The 23844-nt window shown below is 33.6% G+C and overlaps 1 protein-coding gene and 1 pseudogene across 2 annotated transcripts; one reads left to right on the top strand and one right to left on the bottom strand.

The window, feature by feature from the left end:
* Positions 1-1018: 1018 nt before the first annotated feature.
* LOC138326273 (uncharacterized) lies at positions 1019-4890 on the top strand (annotated as a pseudogene).
* A 2856-nt stretch (positions 4891-7746) lies between these two features.
* LOC138328260 (uncharacterized) lies at positions 7747-20302 on the bottom strand. Of its 2 annotated transcripts, none has more exons than XM_069274988.1 (14): positions 20235-20302; positions 16678-16812; positions 15961-16040; positions 15406-15477; positions 14866-15025; positions 14041-14187; positions 13467-13540; positions 13031-13102; positions 11381-11483; positions 10727-10888; positions 10395-10427; positions 8776-8928; positions 8119-8156; positions 7747-7860 (listed from the first exon to the last, which is right to left on the bottom strand). In XM_069274988.1, the coding sequence occupies exons 2-13, from the start codon at positions 16748-16750 to the stop codon at positions 8119-8121; spliced, it is 1167 nt and encodes a 388-aa protein (XP_069131089.1). In that variant the 5' UTR covers positions 16751-16812; positions 20235-20302; the 3' UTR covers positions 7747-7860. The 2 variants fall into 2 exon arrangements, with proteins under 2 accessions (XP_069131089.1, XP_069131080.1); XM_069274979.1 differs by lacking the exon at positions 20235-20302 and adding an exon at positions 18910-19019.
* Between the last annotated feature and the right edge of the window lie 3542 nt (positions 20303-23844).

Here is a 23844-nt window from a genome sequence, read left to right as displayed (position 1 = left end):
CTTCTTTTACAAATTTAATCTTTAGTTTCATAAAAAAAATCATAAGAGCTACGTAAAATCCTACTTGAACTTCTTTTTTATCATCTTTTCGTTTAGTATTTTTTTATCTAAACAATCTTTTGATTATTTCAACATTTTATACATATTAATCTTAAGTAACAATGAATGAAATATGGAGAGCTTTTACGGCCTCATGAAACAAAATTACCCTCTCTCAAGAATAATAGTTCAAACTACTGTCCATGAAATAGAGCCAACACAAGATATGAAGTTCGTCTTTTAAATAAGGATGTACATACACGACACACTCCTGAACAGCCGATTACTGTAAAGCACTACATAAATGAATAGGTTGATTTCCAGAAAAGCCAGAAGGAAACGTTATTACGTTTCTGTTGTATAGAACCATTTAGAGACAAATGTTGAAACCTTGCAGGAGACCATAATATAAAACAATGGAAATACACTTGATATGCGGTCAGCTTACATCATGGATCATTCAATAGAAACATATACACAGGGACAATGGATTGAAGCAGCAAATCATTTTCAACGATGACCACAAGATAACATTGAATGAGTTTCGGAAATGGCGAATCGGAACCCAATGTCAAATGAATAGACAGTTCCTTTATATTTGGGGGAAATAAGGGCCTTTTAGGTCCGTTTTATCCAATACTGATCATTTAAGAATTCATCCTCAAAGCTAAAACCTGTTCAGGGCTGTAAAATCTTGCAACTATAAAAACACGATATTTTATATATTTTTTCATTACTTTAATGTAAACGTTTCGGTTTAAATGATGCCTATCGATAGAGTGGCAGAGTTGTACCTGCTTCACCTATTTGATATATTTAGTCGAAATGGCGACCAAATTCGGAATATAATCTTTCCTATTCTTCCTAAATTTCTTTCCTCATTTTAACATCTCACTTTTGAGCAATGATAAGTACTCGCTTATTGCCCTGAGAAATGTTCCCTGGCCGAGACACTCCATACAATATGTATTCTATAAAAATGGTAGATTCTGCTTCAGCGTACCGCTCTGGCCCTGGCCCTGCAGGTAGGGCGTAAGAATCGTACCTGGGCAATAATACACGCAACTGACCGCATACATGGGAGGCCGTCCTTACATGACCATAGCTGTTAATAGGACGTTAATCAATCAAACAAACAAACAAACAAAAGCGTACCGCTCGGTATTAAGGATTGTTTGTTTGTTTGATTATATAACGTCCTATAAACATGCGGTGTGTTGCGTGTAATTGTTACTCAAAAGAAACCATATCACTTCTATATATAACACTGCAACTCTGCACGCGTCTTTTAGCTTGATTTTCATTATCTTTCAATATGAATGAATCTTAGAGCCAATACATGTCACCTAGCTGATGTTTGTGTATACCATTATCAACAGGATGTGTGACATAATGATTGACATCATACCCAAGCAGCCAATTCATCAAGCTATCGTTCTTTCTTAAACGTTTCTATGTATCTTCTTTTACAAATTTAATCTTTAGTTTCATAAAAAAAATTATAAGAACTATGTAAAATCCTACTTGAACTTCTTTTTTATCATCTCTTCGTTTAGTATTTTTTTATCTAAACAATCTTTTGATTATTTCAACATTTGATACATATTAATCTTAAGTAACAATGAATGAAATATGAAGAGCTTTTACGGCCTCATGAAACAAAATTACCCTCTCTCAAGAATAATAGTTCAAACTACTGTCAATGAAATAGAGCCAACACAAGATATGAAGTTCGTCTTTTAGATAAGAATGTACATACATGACACACTCCTGAACAGCCGATTACTGTAAAGCACTACATAAATGAATAGGTTGATTTCCAGAAAAGCCAGAAGATAACGTTATTACGTTTCTGTTGTATAGAACCATTTAGAGACAAATGTTGAAACCTTGCAGGAGACCATAATATAAAACAATGGATATACACTTGATATGCGGTCAGCTTACATCATGGATCATTCAATAGAAACATATACACAGGGACAATTGATTGAAGCAACAAATCATTTTCAACGATGACCACAAGATAACAATAAATGAGTTTCGGAAATGGCGAATCGGAACCCAATGTCAAATGAATAGACAGTTCCTTTCTATTTGGGGGAAATAAGGGCCTTTTAGGTCCGTTATATCCAATACTGATCATTTAAGAATTCATCCTCAAAGCTAAAACCTGTTCAGGGCTGTAAAATCTTGCAACTATAAAAACACGATATTTTATATATTTTTTCATTACTTTAATGTAAACGATTCGGTATAAATGATGCCTATCGATAGAGTGGCAGAGTTGTACCTGCTTCCCCTATTTGCTATCATTTATTCGAAACGGCGACCAAATTTGGAATATAATCTTTCCTATTCTTCCTAAATTTCTTTCCTCATTTTAACATCTCACTTTTGAGCAATGGTAAGTACTCGCTTATTGCTCTGAGATATGTTCCCTGGCCGAGACACACCATACAATATGTATTCTATAAAAATGGTAGTTTCTGCTTCAGCGTACCGATCTAGCCCTGGCCCTGCAGGTAGGGCGTAAGAATTGTACCTGCTGCCCCTATTGCATGATTGTAAGAGGGGACTAAATTTAGGATCTTATATTTTCTCTTCTTCCTAACTGACTTTATCTTTCCTAATGCCTTCCTTGGCACCGCCTCACTTTTGGCTTGAGTTGAGCGTTCACTCCTGTGAGGAAGGCTCTTGGTTCTGTCCCCTGGCCGAGACACACCAAAGTCTATAAAAGTGGTAATTTCTGCTCCTTCTTAGCGCTCAGCATACAGGGAGTGGGACGACTGGTTCGCCCATTGTCAGTATAATGTGACCGGGTGGGGTGTGTTGATTGGTGTCTTCGGCGGCATGCTTCAGTGCTATAGCACTATAAAAGGGCAATAGATCCACTTTACAAGAATACCCAAAATGAATATACCGCAGACTCCCAAAATACGCACCTCGCACAAAATACACGCAAGAGACAGCATACATGGAAGGCCGTCCTTACATGACCATAGCTGTTAATAGGACGTTAATCAATCAAACAAACAAAAGCGTACCGCTCGGTATTAAGGATTGTTTGTTTGTTTGATTATTTAACGTCCTATAAACAGCTATGGTCATCTAAGGACGGCCTCCCATGCATGCGGTGTGTTGGGTGTATGGTGTGCGAGGTGCGTGTTTTGGGAGACTGCGGTATATTACTATTGCCCTTTTTATAGTACTATATCACTGAAGCATGCTGCCGAAGACACCAAGCAACCATTTCAAAACGTGTTGATGAAACTTGTTTTATTTATCACAAAAAGTATTACTAATGCATTTCTCTAATCGAAATTATTACAGAGGAACACTGTGTGTAAAAGCTTTCTTGTTGAGTTTTGTTTTAATTTCTTTTCCTTCAAAACTCACCTGAGATACACCTGTATTGAAGAGGAAAAGCCTATTTGTGTAAACAAAAATTAACTAGCACAAAAGCACACTCGCGTACACGCATAACATATTAAAGACATACACACCAACAAAACAAAGTAAGAAATAAATTGCATACATAATAATTACTTTAACATGCACATCAAACTTACAGTTGATAAGTATATTTCAATATTAGCTATTCAAGCATATCTTTCCAACTCATTCATATTTGAATTTCAGCATCATAATTTGTATGCACACTCTAAATTATTAATACTTTGGTTTATTTTCCTCGATACAGAAAATATAAAGAATATTCTAATAGGGGGTCACGTGACATGCACCCGTAGTGGTCAGAGAAAATTACGCTCCGATATTTTCTTATATTTTGCCTATATATTGGAAGCAATACTTTTCAACATTTGGCAGGAGGACATAAGAAGATCAGTTTGTTTGTTATATGTCGCCCTAGTTGTGTCAACTGCCGAAAAAAAATATGATTTGGATCATTTTTTATATGACAATGGACTAACACTACAGGTAGTGACCACCACTCACGGCGGCATTCCATTCGTTATATATTAATACATAATAAAGCGGTGTACCTATACAGGTATATATTGGACTTGGACTATATTATTTATACATCATTTCTACAAATATGGATTCTCGCAGAGGAAAACATGCAATATCCAACCGTGCTGACGTTAATGTGGTAGAAAAAAGGGACAATTAGCTGAAAAACTAGTTCAGTTACGAAAGAGTATATGGACACTATCGTATCGAAACTAAAAGATGATATCCAGACAGAAATTCAGAGACAGAATGAGGAACTGGTCAATTCCCTGAAACTGAGAATCAATAATCTTGAGTGTGAAAACGAAGAACTGAAGAAAAAGGTCAGCCTACTTGAACATAGAGAATGAGACTCGGAGGAGTCCATCTGTGAACTTGAATCTAAACTTAATGACCTTGAGCAACAGGACCGAAAGATTTCTTTAAGAATTTTTTTGACTCCCGGACCCTGCAGTTAAGGAATCGACTGAAGAATGTGTTAAACGTGCGGTGGAATTTTCTAACACTAAGCTTAAAGTGCCACTCAGACCTGAGGACATTAATATAGCACATAGACTTGGAAAGTTAAACACTTCCAAGAGTAGACCGGTTATTGTGAAATTCACTCATCGGATGAAGAAGCACGAGGTCGTTAAGGCCAGGCAGATCTTAAGGATCACAGGGATGACGGTTTCGGAGAAATTAACCAGAACTAACCAACAAAGACCGAGTGAGGCTCTCAGACTTGAAAGCGCTCAGAAATCCTACAGCGTCGATGGCAAGCTTTTCGTTGTGCTGAAGAACGGTAAAAAGAGGAGACTGTTTTACGATACTAAACTTACCGACTCATATCTAACAAATAACGCCAATTTCAATTACACTGGTCATTCGTGACTTTGGGCATAAAATGCCTTTTCGACCAGTACACTATAAGAGACGAGTCTTACTTTTTTCATACAGTTTATATTTACATTGAAATGGTATATTTCGCGAGTGAAAGTGTGCTCATTGTGTTTGTGGAAGTTACCGAGTGAGTAATATTTACTTTATAGATTTAAATATATTCTGATCAAAGGTAAGTCTTTTTAACATGTGTTTATGGATGTATAATACCGATATTTGATAATCAATTGTTCTTCTATGAAATACTTCTAAATTCACTTACATAATGTTTTGTACGTCGGTATATTGTAATACGTATACACATGTATAAAAGATACAGTTGGCCTAGAAGCTTATACAATTTACGCTATGAATCGCTCTACAATGCATCGAATCAATATTAAATTACATATAAAGTGTATATTTAATCGAAATATCAGAAAGATTCACTACAATCCATGTACAAATTCAAATCTTTCGTGAAATGATATTTTTTTTTATTACATTACATCTTTTGTGATCAATCGGGAGACGTCAGCAATTTCCGAGAACTTGTTCACGGAGGGTGAAGACGGCCCCGACTAAATTTGTAATTTCCGGAAGAATTGTTTCGTGTCGAGCAATGTGTACAGTATATGTTTTGTATGCATATGAAATTTTTAGATAAGTTTTGTTTACCTGTGAACTTAGCATTCTTTCTCATGAGTGGTTGTGAATGTATGGATAAGTCCCTTCTGAACTCAGAAATTAAAATCGCTTGATATTATAAATATTGTTTCCGGAAATACTACTCCAATATGTGTCTTAGTTTAGTTTTTCATTACTTCCGGAAGTTAAGTTCATGCTGCTGTGTATGGTTGTCGCTACCGATTTGACCTCTTTTCATGTCATTTAGATACTACAACTATCTTGTTATCTATCCTTTCCTCTATACTGTCTATTCTTTCCTCTATCCTTACTTTTTACCGTTCTTCTATCGACTAAATGAAGAAAAGTCTATCGCTGGCAGATAAGCAGAGCTGAATACATTCTAACACACAAACAACTTGACATTGTCAATTTGTCATATCCAATTATACCAAACAATTTAGAAATGTGTATTAAACATAAAAAAGGACCTAAAGAATTCTACCGTATACTCTGTCAAAATAAAACTATGTCCGCGGGCAAAAGAAAATGGAATAAATTATTTGAAATTAATGATGAAACTTGGAGTTACTACAAGTTCAAAACTGCAATGGCTGCAATACAGAGTCAACCAACATATCCTTACAACAAACTCATATTTATTTAAAATTGGTTTATCTGAAAATCCACCCTGCTTTTTTGTAAGACAGAGATAGAAACAATAACACATTTATTTTGGGAATGCAGCGAAGTACAACTTTTTTTTGAACACTTTGAATTTTTACATGGTGCATTACTTATTCATTTTTCCTTCAATAAAGAAACACTTCTCTTTGGGTTAACAAATAATAAAAACATGTGTTATAAATTAATAATCTGATTTTACTAATCATGAAACAGTACATTTATAGATCTAGGTGTCTTCAACAAAACCTGTCTGTAGCATCATTAAAATCTATTATAAAGGAAAATTATGATATTCAGAAATATATAAGTAGTGGTAAAGGTAATAAATACATAGACAAATTTAACCGTAATTGGAAAAAATGGAATTAACTTGTAGAAACTTCACTAAATCCCTGACAGTATGAGATAAAATATATTTTATTGCAAAATTATTTCAACACACTTCATTAAGTATTTACACAAAAGTTTACATAACTGCAACCTCCAGCTATAGAATCTATAACATAGTCATTACTCTCTATATTAATTAATTATAACAGATATAACGGGTATTGTTTTCAGAAGTACTTCTAGTTTTTAGGTAATTATTCTAAGAAAGTATACGATGTTGTAGTTGATAATATTTTACAGTCTATGTTTCAAAATACAGTGTGTTGTTTCCATTCAGCTCTAATGTGATAATTCAAACTTAAACACACGTCTTTAAATACCTTAATAGTTTTAAATAAAATATAAATATGGCTAAGAATGAATGGATTTTTATTTTAGTGTTTAAATTACATGTGTGTGGTATTAGTCTACCATAATATAATCATCTTCTTTGTTAATGGTCACATGAAGAAAAAGTATTCATCTTTTTGATTGTTGATGTACGAGTAATCTCCCTTTGAAGTACGGAGTATTTTACTTTGAACTAAAGAGCCCTTGGTAATTTTGTTATATTGTTATATTGTAGGCGAGTATATGGGAGTTGATGCACGTCATTATGACGTGAAAAGAAATATGCATGCATGTAAGATGTTTTTGTTGAGGTGTTTTAGGTGTGCATAGATTTTATTTGTATTGATTCATACAACATAGACATTGTAGATAACTACTGGCCCTTGTTAAACAGCTGCCATGTTCCATGATACGTGTATTAATACTTCATTCCAGTTGGTTTATTTAAGCATTGGTTGTCATATTTGGACATGCATTGGAGTGTAACATACATTGCATGTTCTAGCATAGGCAATGGTGCGCGTTAAGCATGAATAATTACTTATAACTAAAATGTATATTCAATTCCATTGAAAAGATAAACGAAAGACATGGTCAATAATAAGTGAAAAAGGCTTTGTAAGCTTTATTTACTCAACCTTATGTGATACTGACTTAAACTGTTGACTCATTAAAGCATCTAACATCAATAAACACATAATTTCGCATTGCTCTTCATCTGTTTTAATAGCATGCCAATATTAAAATAATTTGAAGCCTTGCTAAAGCTATACATTTATTGACGATATTACATGCGATTTAGAGCAATATAAAGTGAAATAACAAAAGATTAAATGAGGTTGTAGCATAATTTAATATTACGGAGTTACATGTGTTTCATTATACAGTGATTTTATGTTACATATATACAGATCGTTAATTTTTAACATCAGCTGATGAAGACGTCACCTAAAACAAATAAAATAATCATGATCTTAAAATTTTTAGATTAAGTATGCCACAAGTTCAACTAAACATTCTCAATGTTTAACAAGTGTTTAATAAACTTTTTATTACTTCTTATAGTGTATTTGAGTTAAGACGTAGGCTTTAAAATGTCTGAACAAATATATAAATGTATCATACATGTGACTAATCAGAAAACAACACTATTTGATTGAAAGTAAGCAAACAAGTGTTCTGAATGTTTTCTTACTATACACTTACCTATGGACTAATGATAATTTCTCCGGATGCTACTAAAGCTGCAATTAGAGAGAATTATTAGTGGGGGATTGATATGGTACTGATCAATTATTTATGTATCGATTTGCTTTTGTTGGAATTTGCATATATTGTGTTAAATAGTAACAGTCTCTTTTTGAAATTAATCTGGATTTACTTTAAAAGACACAAACAACGGGATTTGCGTTGAAAATATCACGCAATGTTTTTAAAAATTGAGATTTCACTAGCAGTCGCGGTTTTTTTAATTGATTTCAAAATGGCAGAAATTAATAGCAGTAAAATTGTAATAAAACGTCGAGGTATGAGAGAAAACTACTCTTTCATGTGTGGATATGAAGGCAAGTCTCGGGTTTTGCAACATTTTGTGACCATCGAGTAGAATATCCCTATCCTTCATATCCACGTATGAAAGAGTCTTATATTATGAAGATATACATTATATACGATACTTTATTAGTTGATTTGTAATTAGAGGGGTATTAAAAATTCTTCTATTTTAAGTAAACATATTATACTTAGTGTTTGTTAAGTCAACAATATTTTATTGATCATAGTATCAAAGAAAATAAATGAGTTTTATATATAAAGTGATATCATCATAATTTCTCTTATCAACTTTACTTCCTATATATTTACCATAAAATTCCGAGCAGAGGTTGCAGCTTAAAGCACAATTGGCAATGGCGAACTTTTTAGACAATGCGTCCCCGGTATTACAGATTAAAGGAACGTATTTGGCACAGTAACCCGATTTGTCGTAGTCTTTGCACGGGGGGAGCGTTGTACCAGCTAAAATAAATTTAAAAATTTCACGGGATTAAAATGAAAATATATATTGTGATGTCAAGATTATTCAAAGCAAATAATGTACACTAATAATACTCCTTTAAGTTGCCGCTGTGACCGGGTGGTTAAGATGTTCCGACACACTACTCTAAGCCTTCCACCTCCGGGTCGCTTGTTAAACCCCTGTTGGGCTATTGCCAAGTACTGACCGCTGGTTTTCTCCGGGTACCCCGGTTTTTTCCTCTACCATTAAAACCGGCACGTCCTTAAAAGACCCTGGCTGTTAATAGGACGGAAAGGTATTTAAACTAATTCTTTTAAGGTAATTTTTTTAATCTATTTTATCATCTTTTGTTTGTTTGTTTGTTTGTTTTTTATTCAACGCAAACATGTTTTATTTCTCCCCAGCTTGCAAAATATTTGAATGCTGCATATAATTATAAACAGTGTAGGTATATGTGTGTACAAAAGCAAAATAGTAAACAATTTTGATAGGAGTTGCAAGGGTTGAAACTCCTTGAACAATATTGCCTTTCTTACAAAGGTCTCATTCAGCATACATACATTTAACGGAATTTAATAACGATTTCAAAAGTTAAAAAACATATATGATTTTAAAGTCGTTAAAAGGTAAAAGACTTGGAAGGATCATCTTCTATATTTGACAATTTCTTTTAAATGGACGTATGATGTAATTTTTCAAAGTGGGAAACCTTCGAAGATATCTTTATCTGGAATCTGGAAAGAAAAGGACCCAGTAGTAAACAAATATAATCAAATGCCGTTAAAGAGAATTAACATCGAAAAGTTCCAATACAATATCTAAAGTTTTCAAAAGGTTCCGATAACTTTCAATGAGAACATTTTCAATTAATTGATATGTGTTAAATAATGTTACACTGTATAACACCAATGTAAGCTATTTAAGTTATAGAGAGAGAGGAAAACGTTTTTTCTAGCTAATTGAGACTCGATATTATGCATAACCTTGATTTTGAATAATAAATTGGTTCAATAATTTTGTCAAGGATAATGGAATATTTGCAGAGACAAAACACAAGAATAATTATATTATAAATCAATACGGATATATGATATTACAAAACCAGCGACAATACCAAAAGTACCAATTGATATAAAATACTTCAACAAACAAATATTGATTAGCATACTACACTTGTGCAAACATCTCTTTCCAGTTCAATTCAGTTTAATTCAATTTGATAATGTATATAATAAATCATTTTGTACATTATGTTTTTTTCCATAGAATATTGCAAAAAATTGTTTGAACCTAAGGTCTGAACCTATTATTGTAGCAGTAGATGATATACAAAATATGCTGGTAATCGGCTATACTTTTTCTCAATTTTCTCAACGCTCTTCTCATTAATTAAATATTAAGAAAAGGAGAAACAAATGTTTAAAACTACTTGCTGTATAACATGCAGTATATACATTGCACAAACCTGGAACTGTTGTGGCATTCATTGCAGAAGTAACTGTAATTGGCAAAGGGGTAAGGGTGAACGAAGCTAAGATATCAATTATTATTACTTTTCTACATAATAATAATATTTAATATCGTAGAAATATACCCAAATAAATATAAACGTACTTTTTTGAACAGTCCAATTTCAGCACAATTTGGAATAAGCATGCACGATAACTGCTGTATCATAGTAATTAACGCAATTATATTTTAGCGTAAAGTTGCTAGTTTAATATGCGCTATAATATGTACATTGACCGTACCAGGAAAATTCAATTATCGTGTACAGCCAACGTAAAAGGAATTTACCTATTGTGCTTTTCATTGTAGGGGTCACTGTTGTTGATTCTGTAGAGGCAGCACCAGTAGACATATCAGTTGACACCATTGTAGATTGTGATGGTGCTGTTGTGCTAGTAGGCATTGGAGTTGTGGTTGGTGTTGTCGGTGGTGGCAAAGTTGTAATTAAAGCTGTAATAAGATAGACGAATCATCGACACCGAGACGTTGAAAGGGAAAGTATTTGGTAGTATTTAATCGATTTCTCGATTTCAATATTGATATTCGGAACACAATTTTCAGCTTAGTTTTCATTTCAAAATTGACCTTAGTCGCTTTTATGCAGGTTTGAATACGAATGAATCAGAGTACATTAAATCATAGAGTACTTTAAATAAATTCCGAAAACTATTTTTAGAATATGACTTTGTAGTATAGCTTCATAACATAAAATATATATTCAAATTAGTCTCTATATTTCATTACAATCCCGTGAAATTCTTAATTTTCTTCAGAGGCTTTTTTTCGATAAAATCTTTACGCCGTCATACCAAGCAATAAAAAGCAATGTTGCAAACGATGACGTCATTCGTTTTGTTCTGAGATGACATCATATTATTTTCAAGCCATTGAAAAGTCTTGTTACAAGAAAAAATTGAATTATTTTCGAACAAATAATCTAACCATGTTGGCAATAGTCACTATCACAACAACTGCCTTGGATCTGTCGCTTTCTCCTGCCGACTGCGGGTGCCGAAATCGATGTGCCGAAGAGTTGGTCACATTGCTAAAGAAAACAGTTAAACAGTTTCCATGATTTGATTTGATTTTAGTGCTTTGTGTCATTATGTGTTATGATGAAGTAGAGGACTAATCCATTTTTGGACCGCAACAGATATTACGTCCACAAATATTCTATTAACCTGTTTGTATTTACTCCTACGAAAATTTCAATATCGATATATGTTTAGAAACAATTATTTTAGTGATACAACAACGGGGTATTGTTATTTATGCATCTTCCAAATAGTCACAAAAACAAAATAAATTTGATTTGTGTGAAAAAGGCCATTTGATGGTGTCATTTAGTATATACATAATTAATGAATAAGCCTATGGGCATGTTATCATCTTTTTGTCAATAAAATATTTGGAAATCTATTTAACCCACTACATTTCGTAAACAAATTTATAAGGTTCCTTTATCACGATAACATAATAAAAATCTATAAAAATCGATGACCTGAGATGAGATAACTACACCAAACAAATGAAAGATTTCTAGCGTAATCTGTTGAAGCTGACAATGCAAGTTAAAAAGTTTTAAATTGAGATTTAAAAAAAATAAGCACACTTGTATTTCAAGAATCGTTTATGAGGCAACCCCCTATCGAGGTCAGCCATTTTTGTTTTTATATAGGGCTTGTTTGGCAACAAAATACATCAAATCCTCTAAGCTGTCATTTACAAGTTTGTCAAAATAAAATTTCCACACAAATGATCCAAAAACCGTCCACATATCTCCACGTATGTTGTCGTAATCGATGTACTCGACTGGCCATGTGCACGTGACTACCTGTCCCGAACAAGCGACATCTACTGTACCAAGGACACACACGTGTCGGTGTACTTGTAAAACCTAATGTATATTGAAGTGTTTCATTAGCTCGTTTTGGATATTATTTGGGATTTAGCTGACAACACATTCGTGTATTATTTCAATGAAACCTTGTCAGGTGAGTGCAGTGTTTATTTTCAGTTTGACATTGTTATTTGCAATATCGGGGCATGTAATGACGCACGTGTGTCTAGTACCACTGGCTGCCACTTCCTTGGATACGACACTGTCATAACTGGGGAATGTCTCATGAAACAGCTTTCCAAAAAAAAACCAAAATCATTATTTTTGCTTTTTTCAAACGCATGCTTTTTAACTTGCATTTTCAGCTTGAACAGTGAAGATTCATTTTGCTGTCATGCGCAGTAATAGTCATCTAAGCGCGGTATAGTATAGTAAGACGGCCGGAACCATAAAACGACCCGTTCACAATTCACATTTCATTAATTCTAATCAAATAGCTAAGAAAGTACATATATTGAGTAATTTAATATTCTTCTTATTCTTAAAATAATTTTCGAAAATGTAGCGTGCCTTTTATATTATTGACAAACCAATAACAGATCACCATCGAGTATGGCATATCGTATCCTTATCAAACAAAGGGAACACTTTGTATAGAAGTGTGTTATGATTAGGAATTATTTACCAAAACAATGTTATATTGCATTGTAAGGAGGATGTTTTGTTTGATAAATTGAATTCCTGATACAAACCGTCCTATTCATACAGCCCAATCGGTATTCTAATTCAAAGTTGGCACCAAGACTTTGTACGGTAACACAAGCCTGCAAAACATATCAATTACGGATTTTTATATAAAAAAACTTGCCCTTCCTTCTACAAATAGATTATGCAAAAAATGATTGTATGATTTGGCCTAACATTCACTTGTTGTTCTTTGGCGGTTTTTATATTTGTGTTCTTTTAAGGTATTTTGTTACACGCATTGTCAGAACAACGATAGTGATTATTAAACCATCCTCTAATGTACATGTATATTAGACGCTATATACATTAGGATAAGGAAGATACACTTCGATTATTTATCTTTAACCCTATCCTAATTACCGGATAAATGGAAACAATACCAAGATATTGTGTTGATACGGGTGTTGTATTTTACTTCTGAAATCAATTACAATACGATACCTGGTTTTTTCTGCATGTCGCGCCAATTAAGCAGTCATCTTTATTTTTAACACCTTGACAGCTGTAACATTTTCCTGTAAGAGAAAAGTTTTACATAAAAAACCCAAAAGGCGATATAATAATGAAATAGTTATCAATAACTTCATAGTCAACATAGGTTTGAATCATAGACTCTGCTGAGAATGCATACATTTTATGACTTATTATTCATAATGGAAAGCTTAAAGCGCTAAGCCTAAAGTATTATCTGGGTTGTCCGATAAGTATGAATGTTAAACGAGATTCTAAAATCTCACTTGAGAAGATCATTAGTAAAATAACACGCTTCTTCTCTTAATGTCTTGTCAACAAGAAGGTCGGGACAATCGATCCCGATTCATTAATATTTTACCTGAAAAACAGGTTCCTATAGTTACAAACAATTCAGGTATACCGGCCACAAAAGAACATTCGATATCATTATACAATAACAGTTCATATATTATTTATGCATTATCCACGATTTTATTTATTTCAAACAATATACAATATAAATAAAAAAAATGCGTTAAAGAATTCATATACATGTACGTACTACAGGTTTGACAGGATGCTGCACAAAGATTGTTAGCAACACACGTGCTATTACAGATATTTGGGTCAGCCTTCATGATAGCTGTACAGAAATCAGTATCAATATCGCGTTCACTACACACATCAGGATTCAGAGCGCCGTTAGGATCTGTTATAAAAATAATAACCAGATATAATTGAGTAAGAATGCAGTATTTACTTTTTCTCATAACACTAATTAAAAATAAATGTTCAACGGACAATTCCCGGATACATGGTTAAATAAAGGTCAGACATCAAGTTATTGACTGTAGTGATCGTTGGTCTAAAGTGTTCCAACATGTTGCTTCTAAAACTCAAAACTGTGTTTCTAATTCATAGCAGTTGTTGGATACTGATAACATTCCGATGTTCTCCACATCCTTAACACAATAGTTTCAAACATTTTGGCAAACCATTCTTACCAACTCTTGTAGAAGAAGGTTATGACTAACACGAATTTTGTCTTATTTCTTTCTTTTAATGTCATTTAAGGTCGTCTAACGTGCATAATCGTCTTTTGTTCGTCGTCGTCCCTCGCACGTCATATATCATGTTTCCGTAAGCAATTTTACATTTCCGATCTAAATCTCTATCGATTCAAATTCACAAACTTCTGTGGCCTAAATAAAATCACAAATGGTGACCATAAGGTTGTGTGACTCTCCGAGAGACCAAAAAAGGAGTAGAAGTGACTATTTCAAAAAAAAAATCTCTGTTAAAATGTTTGTCTCAAACTAATACTCTACAGGGAACAACGTACGACCCTTAACAAAGTTCAGAATTTCAATTTCCGAATCAAGCTTACAGACAGGCCGTGTAATTGTTCCTGGGGATGGGTCGATTGGTCTCAGCGAAGGATCGTGGTAGTTACAATTGTTGTGATCACAACATCCTCCTTTTAAAGTGTAGCCTCTAGTTTGAAGTGTCCTCTTTGTATTAATCTCGCCAAATATGCTCAAACATCTCTGCAAATAAAAAAATCACTTCATATGTCGCTTTTCATATAAAGAAACCAAAATCCATAACAAGGAATTTCTTATACTAATTGAATAACGTGGCGAAATTCAAAGCGAATCTTTATATTACAATTTTAAAGTAGCGATAATAAACATTTATTTAATTATTTTAGATAAAGAAGATAAAAGCTGTTTTAGCTCCAGTGTTCGATATATGCTTGAATCATGAATTATGAAAAGTGACCGTGCTCGTCGAGTATACTATTGAAATAAATCTCGTTTTTCTTCATGTTTCAACTTTTACTGGATTAACTCGTTCTGGTGTTTTATTTCATTTAATGGTGTAATAGAGCAAGATCGGACAGCTACACTTAATGTAGGATACTCACATCAACATCGGCACATCCAGATTGAAACAAAGGTATCAAATTGCTGTTGAGTTCTTGTATGGAAACACAGTACTGAAATATACAAAACACCACCAGTCTTTTATTAGATTATTCTGCTGGCATTGAGTAAAATTTCGATTAAACCATTGGTTGATGTGGCAATGATTAAACCATTGGTTGATGTGGCAATGTTGTAGTAGGAAATGGGCATCCTCTCAGAACAAAACAAGATGACCATACGTACTTGCTGCTCTTATTGTGTGACGTCAAAAAAACCAAGATGATGATACGAACTTGCTGCTCTTATTGTGGCGATAAATCGGTACAAACTGTAGTATTCTTATGCAATGAAACGTTTCTTGTGTAATTCCTAAATTTAGTAAATATGTCTCACAGCAATTTATCATCAAAGAAAATATCTGACTTGTTCAATGAAGAATAAAGCATTTTTTTTTTTATTTTATATGTTTTCTTAAAATACGTGTATAGTTTATGTAATGTGTTCGGTTGTTGAAAGTTATACTTTTGAAGTTTAATGTTGTACATTAGACATACCTCGTGAACACTATTGCACTGACTAGATTTGTTGCATTCCTCTGGATAAAGTTCATCCGCGCAGGTGTAACATGTCAGTGCTGAAATAACACTCATTGTCTTAAAAAATATCTCAAAAATCTATTTCTCTCTGGGTTTTTTTCTAATAATATGTAAACATTATATTCCCACACTAAAGTATAGTGTTTGTACTATGCCTACTTTTACAAAGCGGAGAAGGTTATTCCAAACCATTGCATTACAGAAAAACACAAGCCAATATATTTATATATCCGCTTCCAATCTTGGATTCATGTAAAGGTCATATTCGCATCCTCCAATGAAACATAGAAATGCGGTTGCGTTGATCCATCGTATGAGTCCAATATTTTGCCTGGTTCTGTTGACTTCCACTGGCTGATGTTTTACCTTACTGTAAACCAGCCTTCCTTCGGGTGCGATTTACTTTCGCTTTTGTAATTAAGCTAAATTCGTAAAGTTTTTCTCGGCTTATAAATATATTCCTTATTATCATTAAAAGTTAATTACATTCTGTTTTTGAATCGGCTAAAATTAATATTCGTGACCATGTTTTGATATATAAATCGCAAAATTTATTAGTCACGAAAAAAATTTTTGTCTGGAGTACACAATTTCTGAGTAAATAATGTTATTCGGTAAAATGACAGAAGGCGTTTTTTGTACGTTCTGGTATCCCACTAAGACTTATATACTTACGACAAAGACCACATGTAGCTCTACAGAGGTCGGCAATACAAGGCTCGGTACACATGTCCTTGACAGTTCCCATCAAAGCCGTACATGCTGCAGCATCCTTATCATGGCAGGTGTCTCCAACCACAACGGTTATAACTGAATACAGATTACCAATTTTAATCTTTATCTAAAACATCAAACTTGTAACCAACCAGAGGTTTACGTTTTGCTGCCATGGCAACAGATCGTTACACAACTGTGTTCGTGTGTTCAGTGTTTCTCTTATTCTTTATGTACCAATTTTTCTATTTTCTACAAAAAAAATTTCTACCAATCAGAGGCTTTCAATTCGTTAATATCTTTCGGAAATATCTGTATGTTGTTCTGTATCTTTGTAAACCCCTATGAATGATTTTTCTATTTAAACCGAAGACCGAAATCTGAAGTATGTCCTTATGCATACACACCCTCTTTGGAAAATGCCTGCTAAGTTTCATACTGATTATTTAAGTACCTTCTGAGACAACTCCTTGAATGTTTGTGGCGGAAGAAATTAGAAGAAATAATTATAATTATATTAAGAGATGAAATGGAGTAAAATAACATGTCCCTGATTTTGTTTTGATGACCCAATTATCTGATCTCTGACCACAGTATTTATATTTACCTTATATAACCTTTATCTTTCAACTCAATGAGTATAAATTAATTGACAGCCACGTATATTGTACTATCGAAACCAATGGATTATTTCTAATTTGATCACAGAACATACTAAACTACCATAACCTCATCCTAATTACAGAGGTTTTAACTTATTATAGAAATATCAAGTAACAAATAATTGGTGTCATTAGCGAAAAAGGTCAAGAGTTCCTCTATACAAGAAGACACAACAAGAATATACCGCAGTCTCCCAGAACACGCACCTCGCACTTCATACACACAACACACCACATACAGCGTCCGTAGATGACCCTGACTGTTAGCAGGACGTTAATTTATTTAAAAAAATCAATCAATTACGAGTGCACCAATAGTCACAGGACGATGCCAAATCGGCAATACGATATAATATACATATAATAATTATGTGTTGTATCATTGGGACTAAAACCGCGATACAATATAACACAGCTAAATATTAAGACATTTTTGCGATACATTCAAGAATCCAAATGTAACAAAGTTGCCTTCAATTAGTAAGACTACTTTTTAGGTGAACTCATGATTAAAATATAAATTTAAGCTTCAAATTCTATGGATAGGGCTCAGTTAAGGAATGTACGTGATGTTCATGTAGGTCAAAGTTTTAAATGAAGGTAATGCTGACCTGCTTTTAATGCAAACAGGTACACCTTGTTAATCTGATTTTACTCAAATTCAATATTTCAAATTGCATGTTTAGTATTCTTACCTATTTTCCTTCCTTTTTTTTACTTTCCTTTCATATCAATCCATTATTAGATTTTACATTGTGGTGATTAGCCAAAACCATATAAATTTTTTATAACCGAGAAAGTGGGTGATTTAATAGATCTAAAGATGGGGTTCTAATAGATGGTAGGTAGGAAGGAAGTCCATAAACGAGAGTCGTCTTTATTTCAGTTAACGCTTGTAACATCCCCTGAAACCGCTAGTTTTGTCCAACATATATGCATTACTTCGTTTTTGGCTTGATCAATTTAACGTCCTATTAACCGCCAGGGTCATTTCAGGACATATCGTGTTTCTTGGTTGATAAAGGTAGGAGTACCCGGAGAAAAACTAGCGACAAGAGGTCCGTTCTTAGCAACTGTCCTACATGGGATTTAAACCAGCAACCGAAAGGTGGAGATAGTTTGATAATATGTCGGGACATCTTGCCCGGACCCATATAATTTTTACAAGTGAATGCATAATTAACTTTATGTCAAGGATATCCATCCTGTTAGGGCAATTTTCATTAAAATCATTAGTACAATATTTATACTGCAGTTTAACATACGACTGAGTAAGCAAATACGATAACAAAACCATACCATATATGGTTGAAACTGAGCAGCTTCCTTAGTGACGGATAATTAGCATTGTATTGTACACAATTGTACCATGCGTGGTTGTTGATGATATACTATGGTTCGTATTTCAGTCATGGTTGTTATCATCTACTTACTTTACTAAAGCGAAATGACATGATCTTGTTCGTTTATTTTGATTGTATTTTGAATGAACAATACATACTATTTGAACATACATGAATAGTGTACTTACGGACAACCAGAAGGACTAGTGTTTTAGTATACATTTCCAGGCGTATCATCAGGGAGAATTCCAACACTATGTGGTTATCCTTCGTGTGAACACCGACATATGCATTAGGCCTTTATCACTGACGTCACTTATACACGATACATTATGATATAATATTATATCTGGTCAACTGACATCGTGACCACAATTAACTGAATATCATTAGTATCAAATAGTATGTAAAAACAGTTAAAAACAGTAAGAAAAACTGTAAAATAAAACAAACATACCAAAAATAAAGATTTTGCCGGAATTTGTTAAATCAACTATAATAGATATCGCGAGTTTACACATATTATTATTTCTACAATGAACAACGGAAAGAGAACTTCATTATAAGCCACTGTAATTTTTCAATCACGTGGGTTTTTTGCGATTGTTTTTTGGGAAAAGTATGAACCTAGATAATATTTCATATTTTTCATATAATCCTACCCCTACTGGCTAATATAGTATTATCTAATGTTCATACACAAGAAACATAACGAATGCGAACATTCTTGCCAAAACTGTTTAACTTCTTTTCTACCACAATAGGCGGTGTTATTTAACTCTTGGTGTATCAAATAAACAAAGCTGCTGTTAATTAACAATTTGTTTTTATTATACCTCAAGTGAGAATCCTGCATTCTGATTGGTCGGGAGATATTTTGTATTTTACACTATCACACGGCGGGTAACATTAGAACAATAGTAAACAATAGACACGTTCGTAGCAAGTGCAAAATATTAACCTCCCGAAAAAGATGCGCACTCGTTTCTTTTTTCGACGCTATAGATCTTTGTTTTTTGAAGCGACGCTTCAAAATTTATCTGGAGCTATTTAATAATAGTTTTGCCAAATTTGTCTGTTTATCAATAAAAAAAAAACATATTAAGGACGGAGCTTTCCGTTCATCTCTTTTCGCTTACCGTATATGTTGGTTTTTATGAACCAGTCGGTGATTAGATGAACGGAAGACATGCGATTTCAAGCGTCTTCGTGACGTTGCTAATGTTATAAACCGACGACGGGACGAAACCAAAATTCATTGATATTTGCAAAAACGTTAAGATTAAAACAAACGCAGGAGACAAGACAACAAGAATTTCCACTATATGCTTATTGTGAGTATTCTTTTTTTTATAATGCAATGATAGTTAGCGCTACTGAGTAGAAACTGATATGCTATTCTACTGCCGACGGTGACTGTTCGACTTTTGCTAAAATCAATGTTTTAATAGATTGCAAATACTTGAAAACTTGTTTTGTTTCTAGACTTTTGGTATAATAAAATAAATACTACCTGCATTAGAGGGTAACAGTGCCTAGTGTCACCCCTCGGAATATCACTGTCAACCTCGGCTTCGCCTCGGGTGACATTGATATCATCGGGGTGACACTAGGCACTATCACCCTGTAATGCAGGTAGTATTTATATAATACCACACGTGGTATAAACTCTGTACGCATTCTGATTGTCAAACACGTTGAACTTTGACCGAACTGCTTATTCCGCAGTGCCACGTCATCATTTGTCAACGTCATCAATAATCTAGTGTCGTCATACAGAACATGTGTGAGACGTGGTCGTTCTTAGTGACTTTTTATGCGTGGTATATGATTATCTGTGTAACTCGTTTTAAAGGAAATGGAATTTACTGGTTATTTTTAGATTTAACGAGTCTTTAACGGACTCGAACTTGATCACAATGGCTTGATGATTATTTGGCGGGAAGCAGACGGCACGGTCTTGCCATGCGCATGCTTTTTTATAGTCCGACAATGTATATTGTTGAAGCAACATTGAAAAATTATACAATAATAAAACGTTAAATGAGAAATATTTCATCCTAAAGATTTTCCCAATTAGAATAATTTGATAATCAATTGCTTCTTCATCAAAATACGACTTTTGAATAATCATTAGTGCCTTTTTACTGATGAAGATATCACTACATCTTATTTGTATATATCAACAAATACACATTACCTTACATCCATCGTATTTCCATCGGTTAAAAGCTGATATTAATGTGGTAGAAACAGATCACACTACTCATATTTGTTGGATATGGAATGTATTCCACGCTAAAGCTCGTGTCTTTTGTAACTTTTGAAAAATAACTCTCGTGTGTAATAAATGCCATATCTAACAACCACTCGTTGTATAACCTATATTTCTACCATAATAAGTGGTGTAAATCACCTCTCAGTGTATCCAATAAACAAAGCTGCTGTTGATTAACAATTTGTTATACCAAACGTGTAAACGTATTCTGATTGACTGACACCGTGAACTACTTATTCCTCAGTGCCATGCCATCATTTGTTAATATCATCAAGAATCGAGGGACGTCATACACTATTGTGATCGCAACTTGACGTGCAAAATGCTGATGAAAAGCGATTGTGTCGAAGTCGTTGTGTCCAAAAAAACGTGAAAATAAAGTAGTTTTAGTAGTGAAGAAATAACTCAATTTTTATGTTTGAATAGAATGATTTATTGAGTGCTTTCTTTATTGCAAACAGCAATGCAATGGTCTGTAGACTTACCATGGAAATGGAAAGTATTTTATGATTGCTGGACCAGGATAGGGGTTAATTTGATTTCCGTATTCTTTGTAGATAATGTGACAATGTGTTAGAACAGGTTCTATTCAAACATATGAAATTTAAATAAAAAGAAAAGCTAAAATGTTCATCAGAAAGTCACCCCGTGCGTTAATGACAAATCATTTAATAGCTGTGTAAAACTAGGCTAATCAAGCGTTTAATCGAATTGGATAATATTATGGTATAAAATATTCATAAACCATTTGTAAACAGCAAAATAATGTAGATATATGTAGGTGTTGAAGACCCACTTTTATCTATGAACAAACTGACATGACCTTGATTCTTCTGAAATCGTGATCCTGCCGTAATATAACAGTATCGCCGTTAGACACACCGTCTGTGACATAAATGTCCTGATGTTAGTAACCATTAATATCTACTACTGATAGGAACTGATACAGGGCGTTTAGAAATCAAGAATATACAGTGAGGCCATCGAGCATTTGTGTTCCAAGCCCAAACAATCCGAATTACTAATTATCCGGACTGTCGGATTAAGTTTACATAGTTAATAATCAAATATATTCCCCGACATTTCCGTCCAAATTGCCAGTTCTCCGGACTATCGGCAACCGTATTATAGCAGGTCCACTATAGTTTCAACGTTTATTGATGGTTACATCATTGAATACATGTATATGTATTTTTCATACTGCCTTTTTTTTTGGGGGGGGGGGGGGGGGGGGGGGGGGGGGGTTTTAGCAGGACAAATGTTTCGCCTTAGGGTCGCAATGGCCGCGTTATCAAAGAACATGACGTTTTATTACTACCTCTCTATTTTTCCCTCGAAGAGCTATTGTCATATATGGTTAAAGTGGATGGGAAATCTGCAAAATGTTGAAAAGCTTTGAATTTCTATAATTATCTGCATTATTCAAACATGGATGTTCATTTTGTTAATTAATGTTGTCATGTTTAGTAAAAAATGTAAATAGTGTTTTGCATATCAGTTTGAGCCTTACCAATATATTTAATATGAATCTCGCTACACTTTTGTCAACCTAACAATTAATTCCGTAATCGAATGGTAAGATGCATACAGGCAAATGTCTATTTTTAATTCAGGTTATAAATAATTATCTGCATTATTCAAACATGGATGTTCATTTTGTTAATTAATGTTGTCATGTTTAGTAAAAAATGTAAATAGTGTTTTGCATATCAGTTTTAGCCTTACCAATATATTTAATATGAATCTCGCTACACTTTTCTCAACCTAACAATTAATTCCGTAATCGAATGGTAAGATGCATACAGGCAAATGTCTATTTTTAATTCAGATTATAAATAGGATTAATCTACGCTATAAAAAAATCTCGGATATAGGTTTATTAATGACGGCTGTTCATCTATGACTTTTCTGATTATCCAGATATCCTATTGTTTATAAACATAAGATATCATGACAATGATTGATGTATGGATATTGATACAAGCAGTACAGGAGAAACAAATAGACGATAATGTATAGCAGTTGTCCTTCTTCATTCGTCGTCTGTCTTCAGTTTTACAGATTGATACAATATATATATATATATGTATACATGTATATATATGTATGTACAATGTATCGGTGTTCGATTGACAGTTTGACATTTACAGATAAGATCTGTTTTATATTGTAACAACAAATAATGGTTCTAGTTGTCAATAAGACACGCAACGAGATACAGCTAAAACAAGCCAAATTAATGAACTGTAACATGGTAAATAATGAATGTTTTAAATTCAAGGAATGTTGTGAATGCATGCCAATGGAATAAGATAATGAATTTTACTACATGTAATAGAATTGTTTGATGATTCAATTATTTTGTGTGGATGATACTTAACACATACTACCGATAGTAGTTTTACAACATTTGATTTATTTTATATATTTTAAGTTTAATGAAGCCCTTAATGAAGTTAGTGATTTGTCGACACACGAAGAATTCTAATGATACTTACCTAGAAGACAGGACAAATTGTACCCATTCCCACGCCTCCCTGGATCCATTCACTAATATCTTGTCTGAGATGATGTCTGATTAAGCGGAGCAATCCATTAATGACCTATAGCTGCCGGATATAGATATGCGGACAAAGTATCTCCATAGGCGTGGCTCGGGCACTCATAAAATAGAATCGTACAAAAATATATTTTAACAGTAGTTTACTTTTCTTATAAAGGTATCTGGTAATGTTGGTTTTGTTCGCTCATTTAGGGGTAATGGAAGTAGTGGAATTTCCGCAGAACTGGAAAAACTCAACGAATTTTCGAATTCTTAGACCTGATTCTTCTGTTAGGATGGATC

This window comes from Argopecten irradians, chromosome 1, assembly GCF_041381155.1.
Source record: "Argopecten irradians isolate NY chromosome 1, Ai_NY, whole genome shotgun sequence".
NCBI lineage: Eukaryota > Metazoa > Mollusca > Bivalvia > Pectinida > Pectinidae > Argopecten > Argopecten irradians.
The sequence above is the reverse complement of the archived record's forward strand: the minus strand, read 5'-3'. Positions and strand labels throughout refer to the sequence as shown.

What these genes read in the sequence shown, in the direction of transcription:
- LOC138328260 (XM_069274979.1), bottom strand. Translation starts at nt 18,958, where the DNA reads ATGATACGCCTGGAAATGTATACTAAAACACTAGTCCTTCTGGTTGTC. An exon ending in CTGGATGTGCCGATGTTGAT is followed by an intron (nt 15,026 to 15,405) that starts GTGAGTATCCTA and finishes TTTTATTTGCAG; the next exon opens with AGATGTTTGAGCATATTTGG. An exon ending in AGCATCCTGTCAAACCTGTA is followed by an intron (nt 13,541 to 14,040) that starts GTACGTACATGT and finishes TTTCTCTTACAG; the next exon opens with GAAAATGTTACAGCTGTCAA.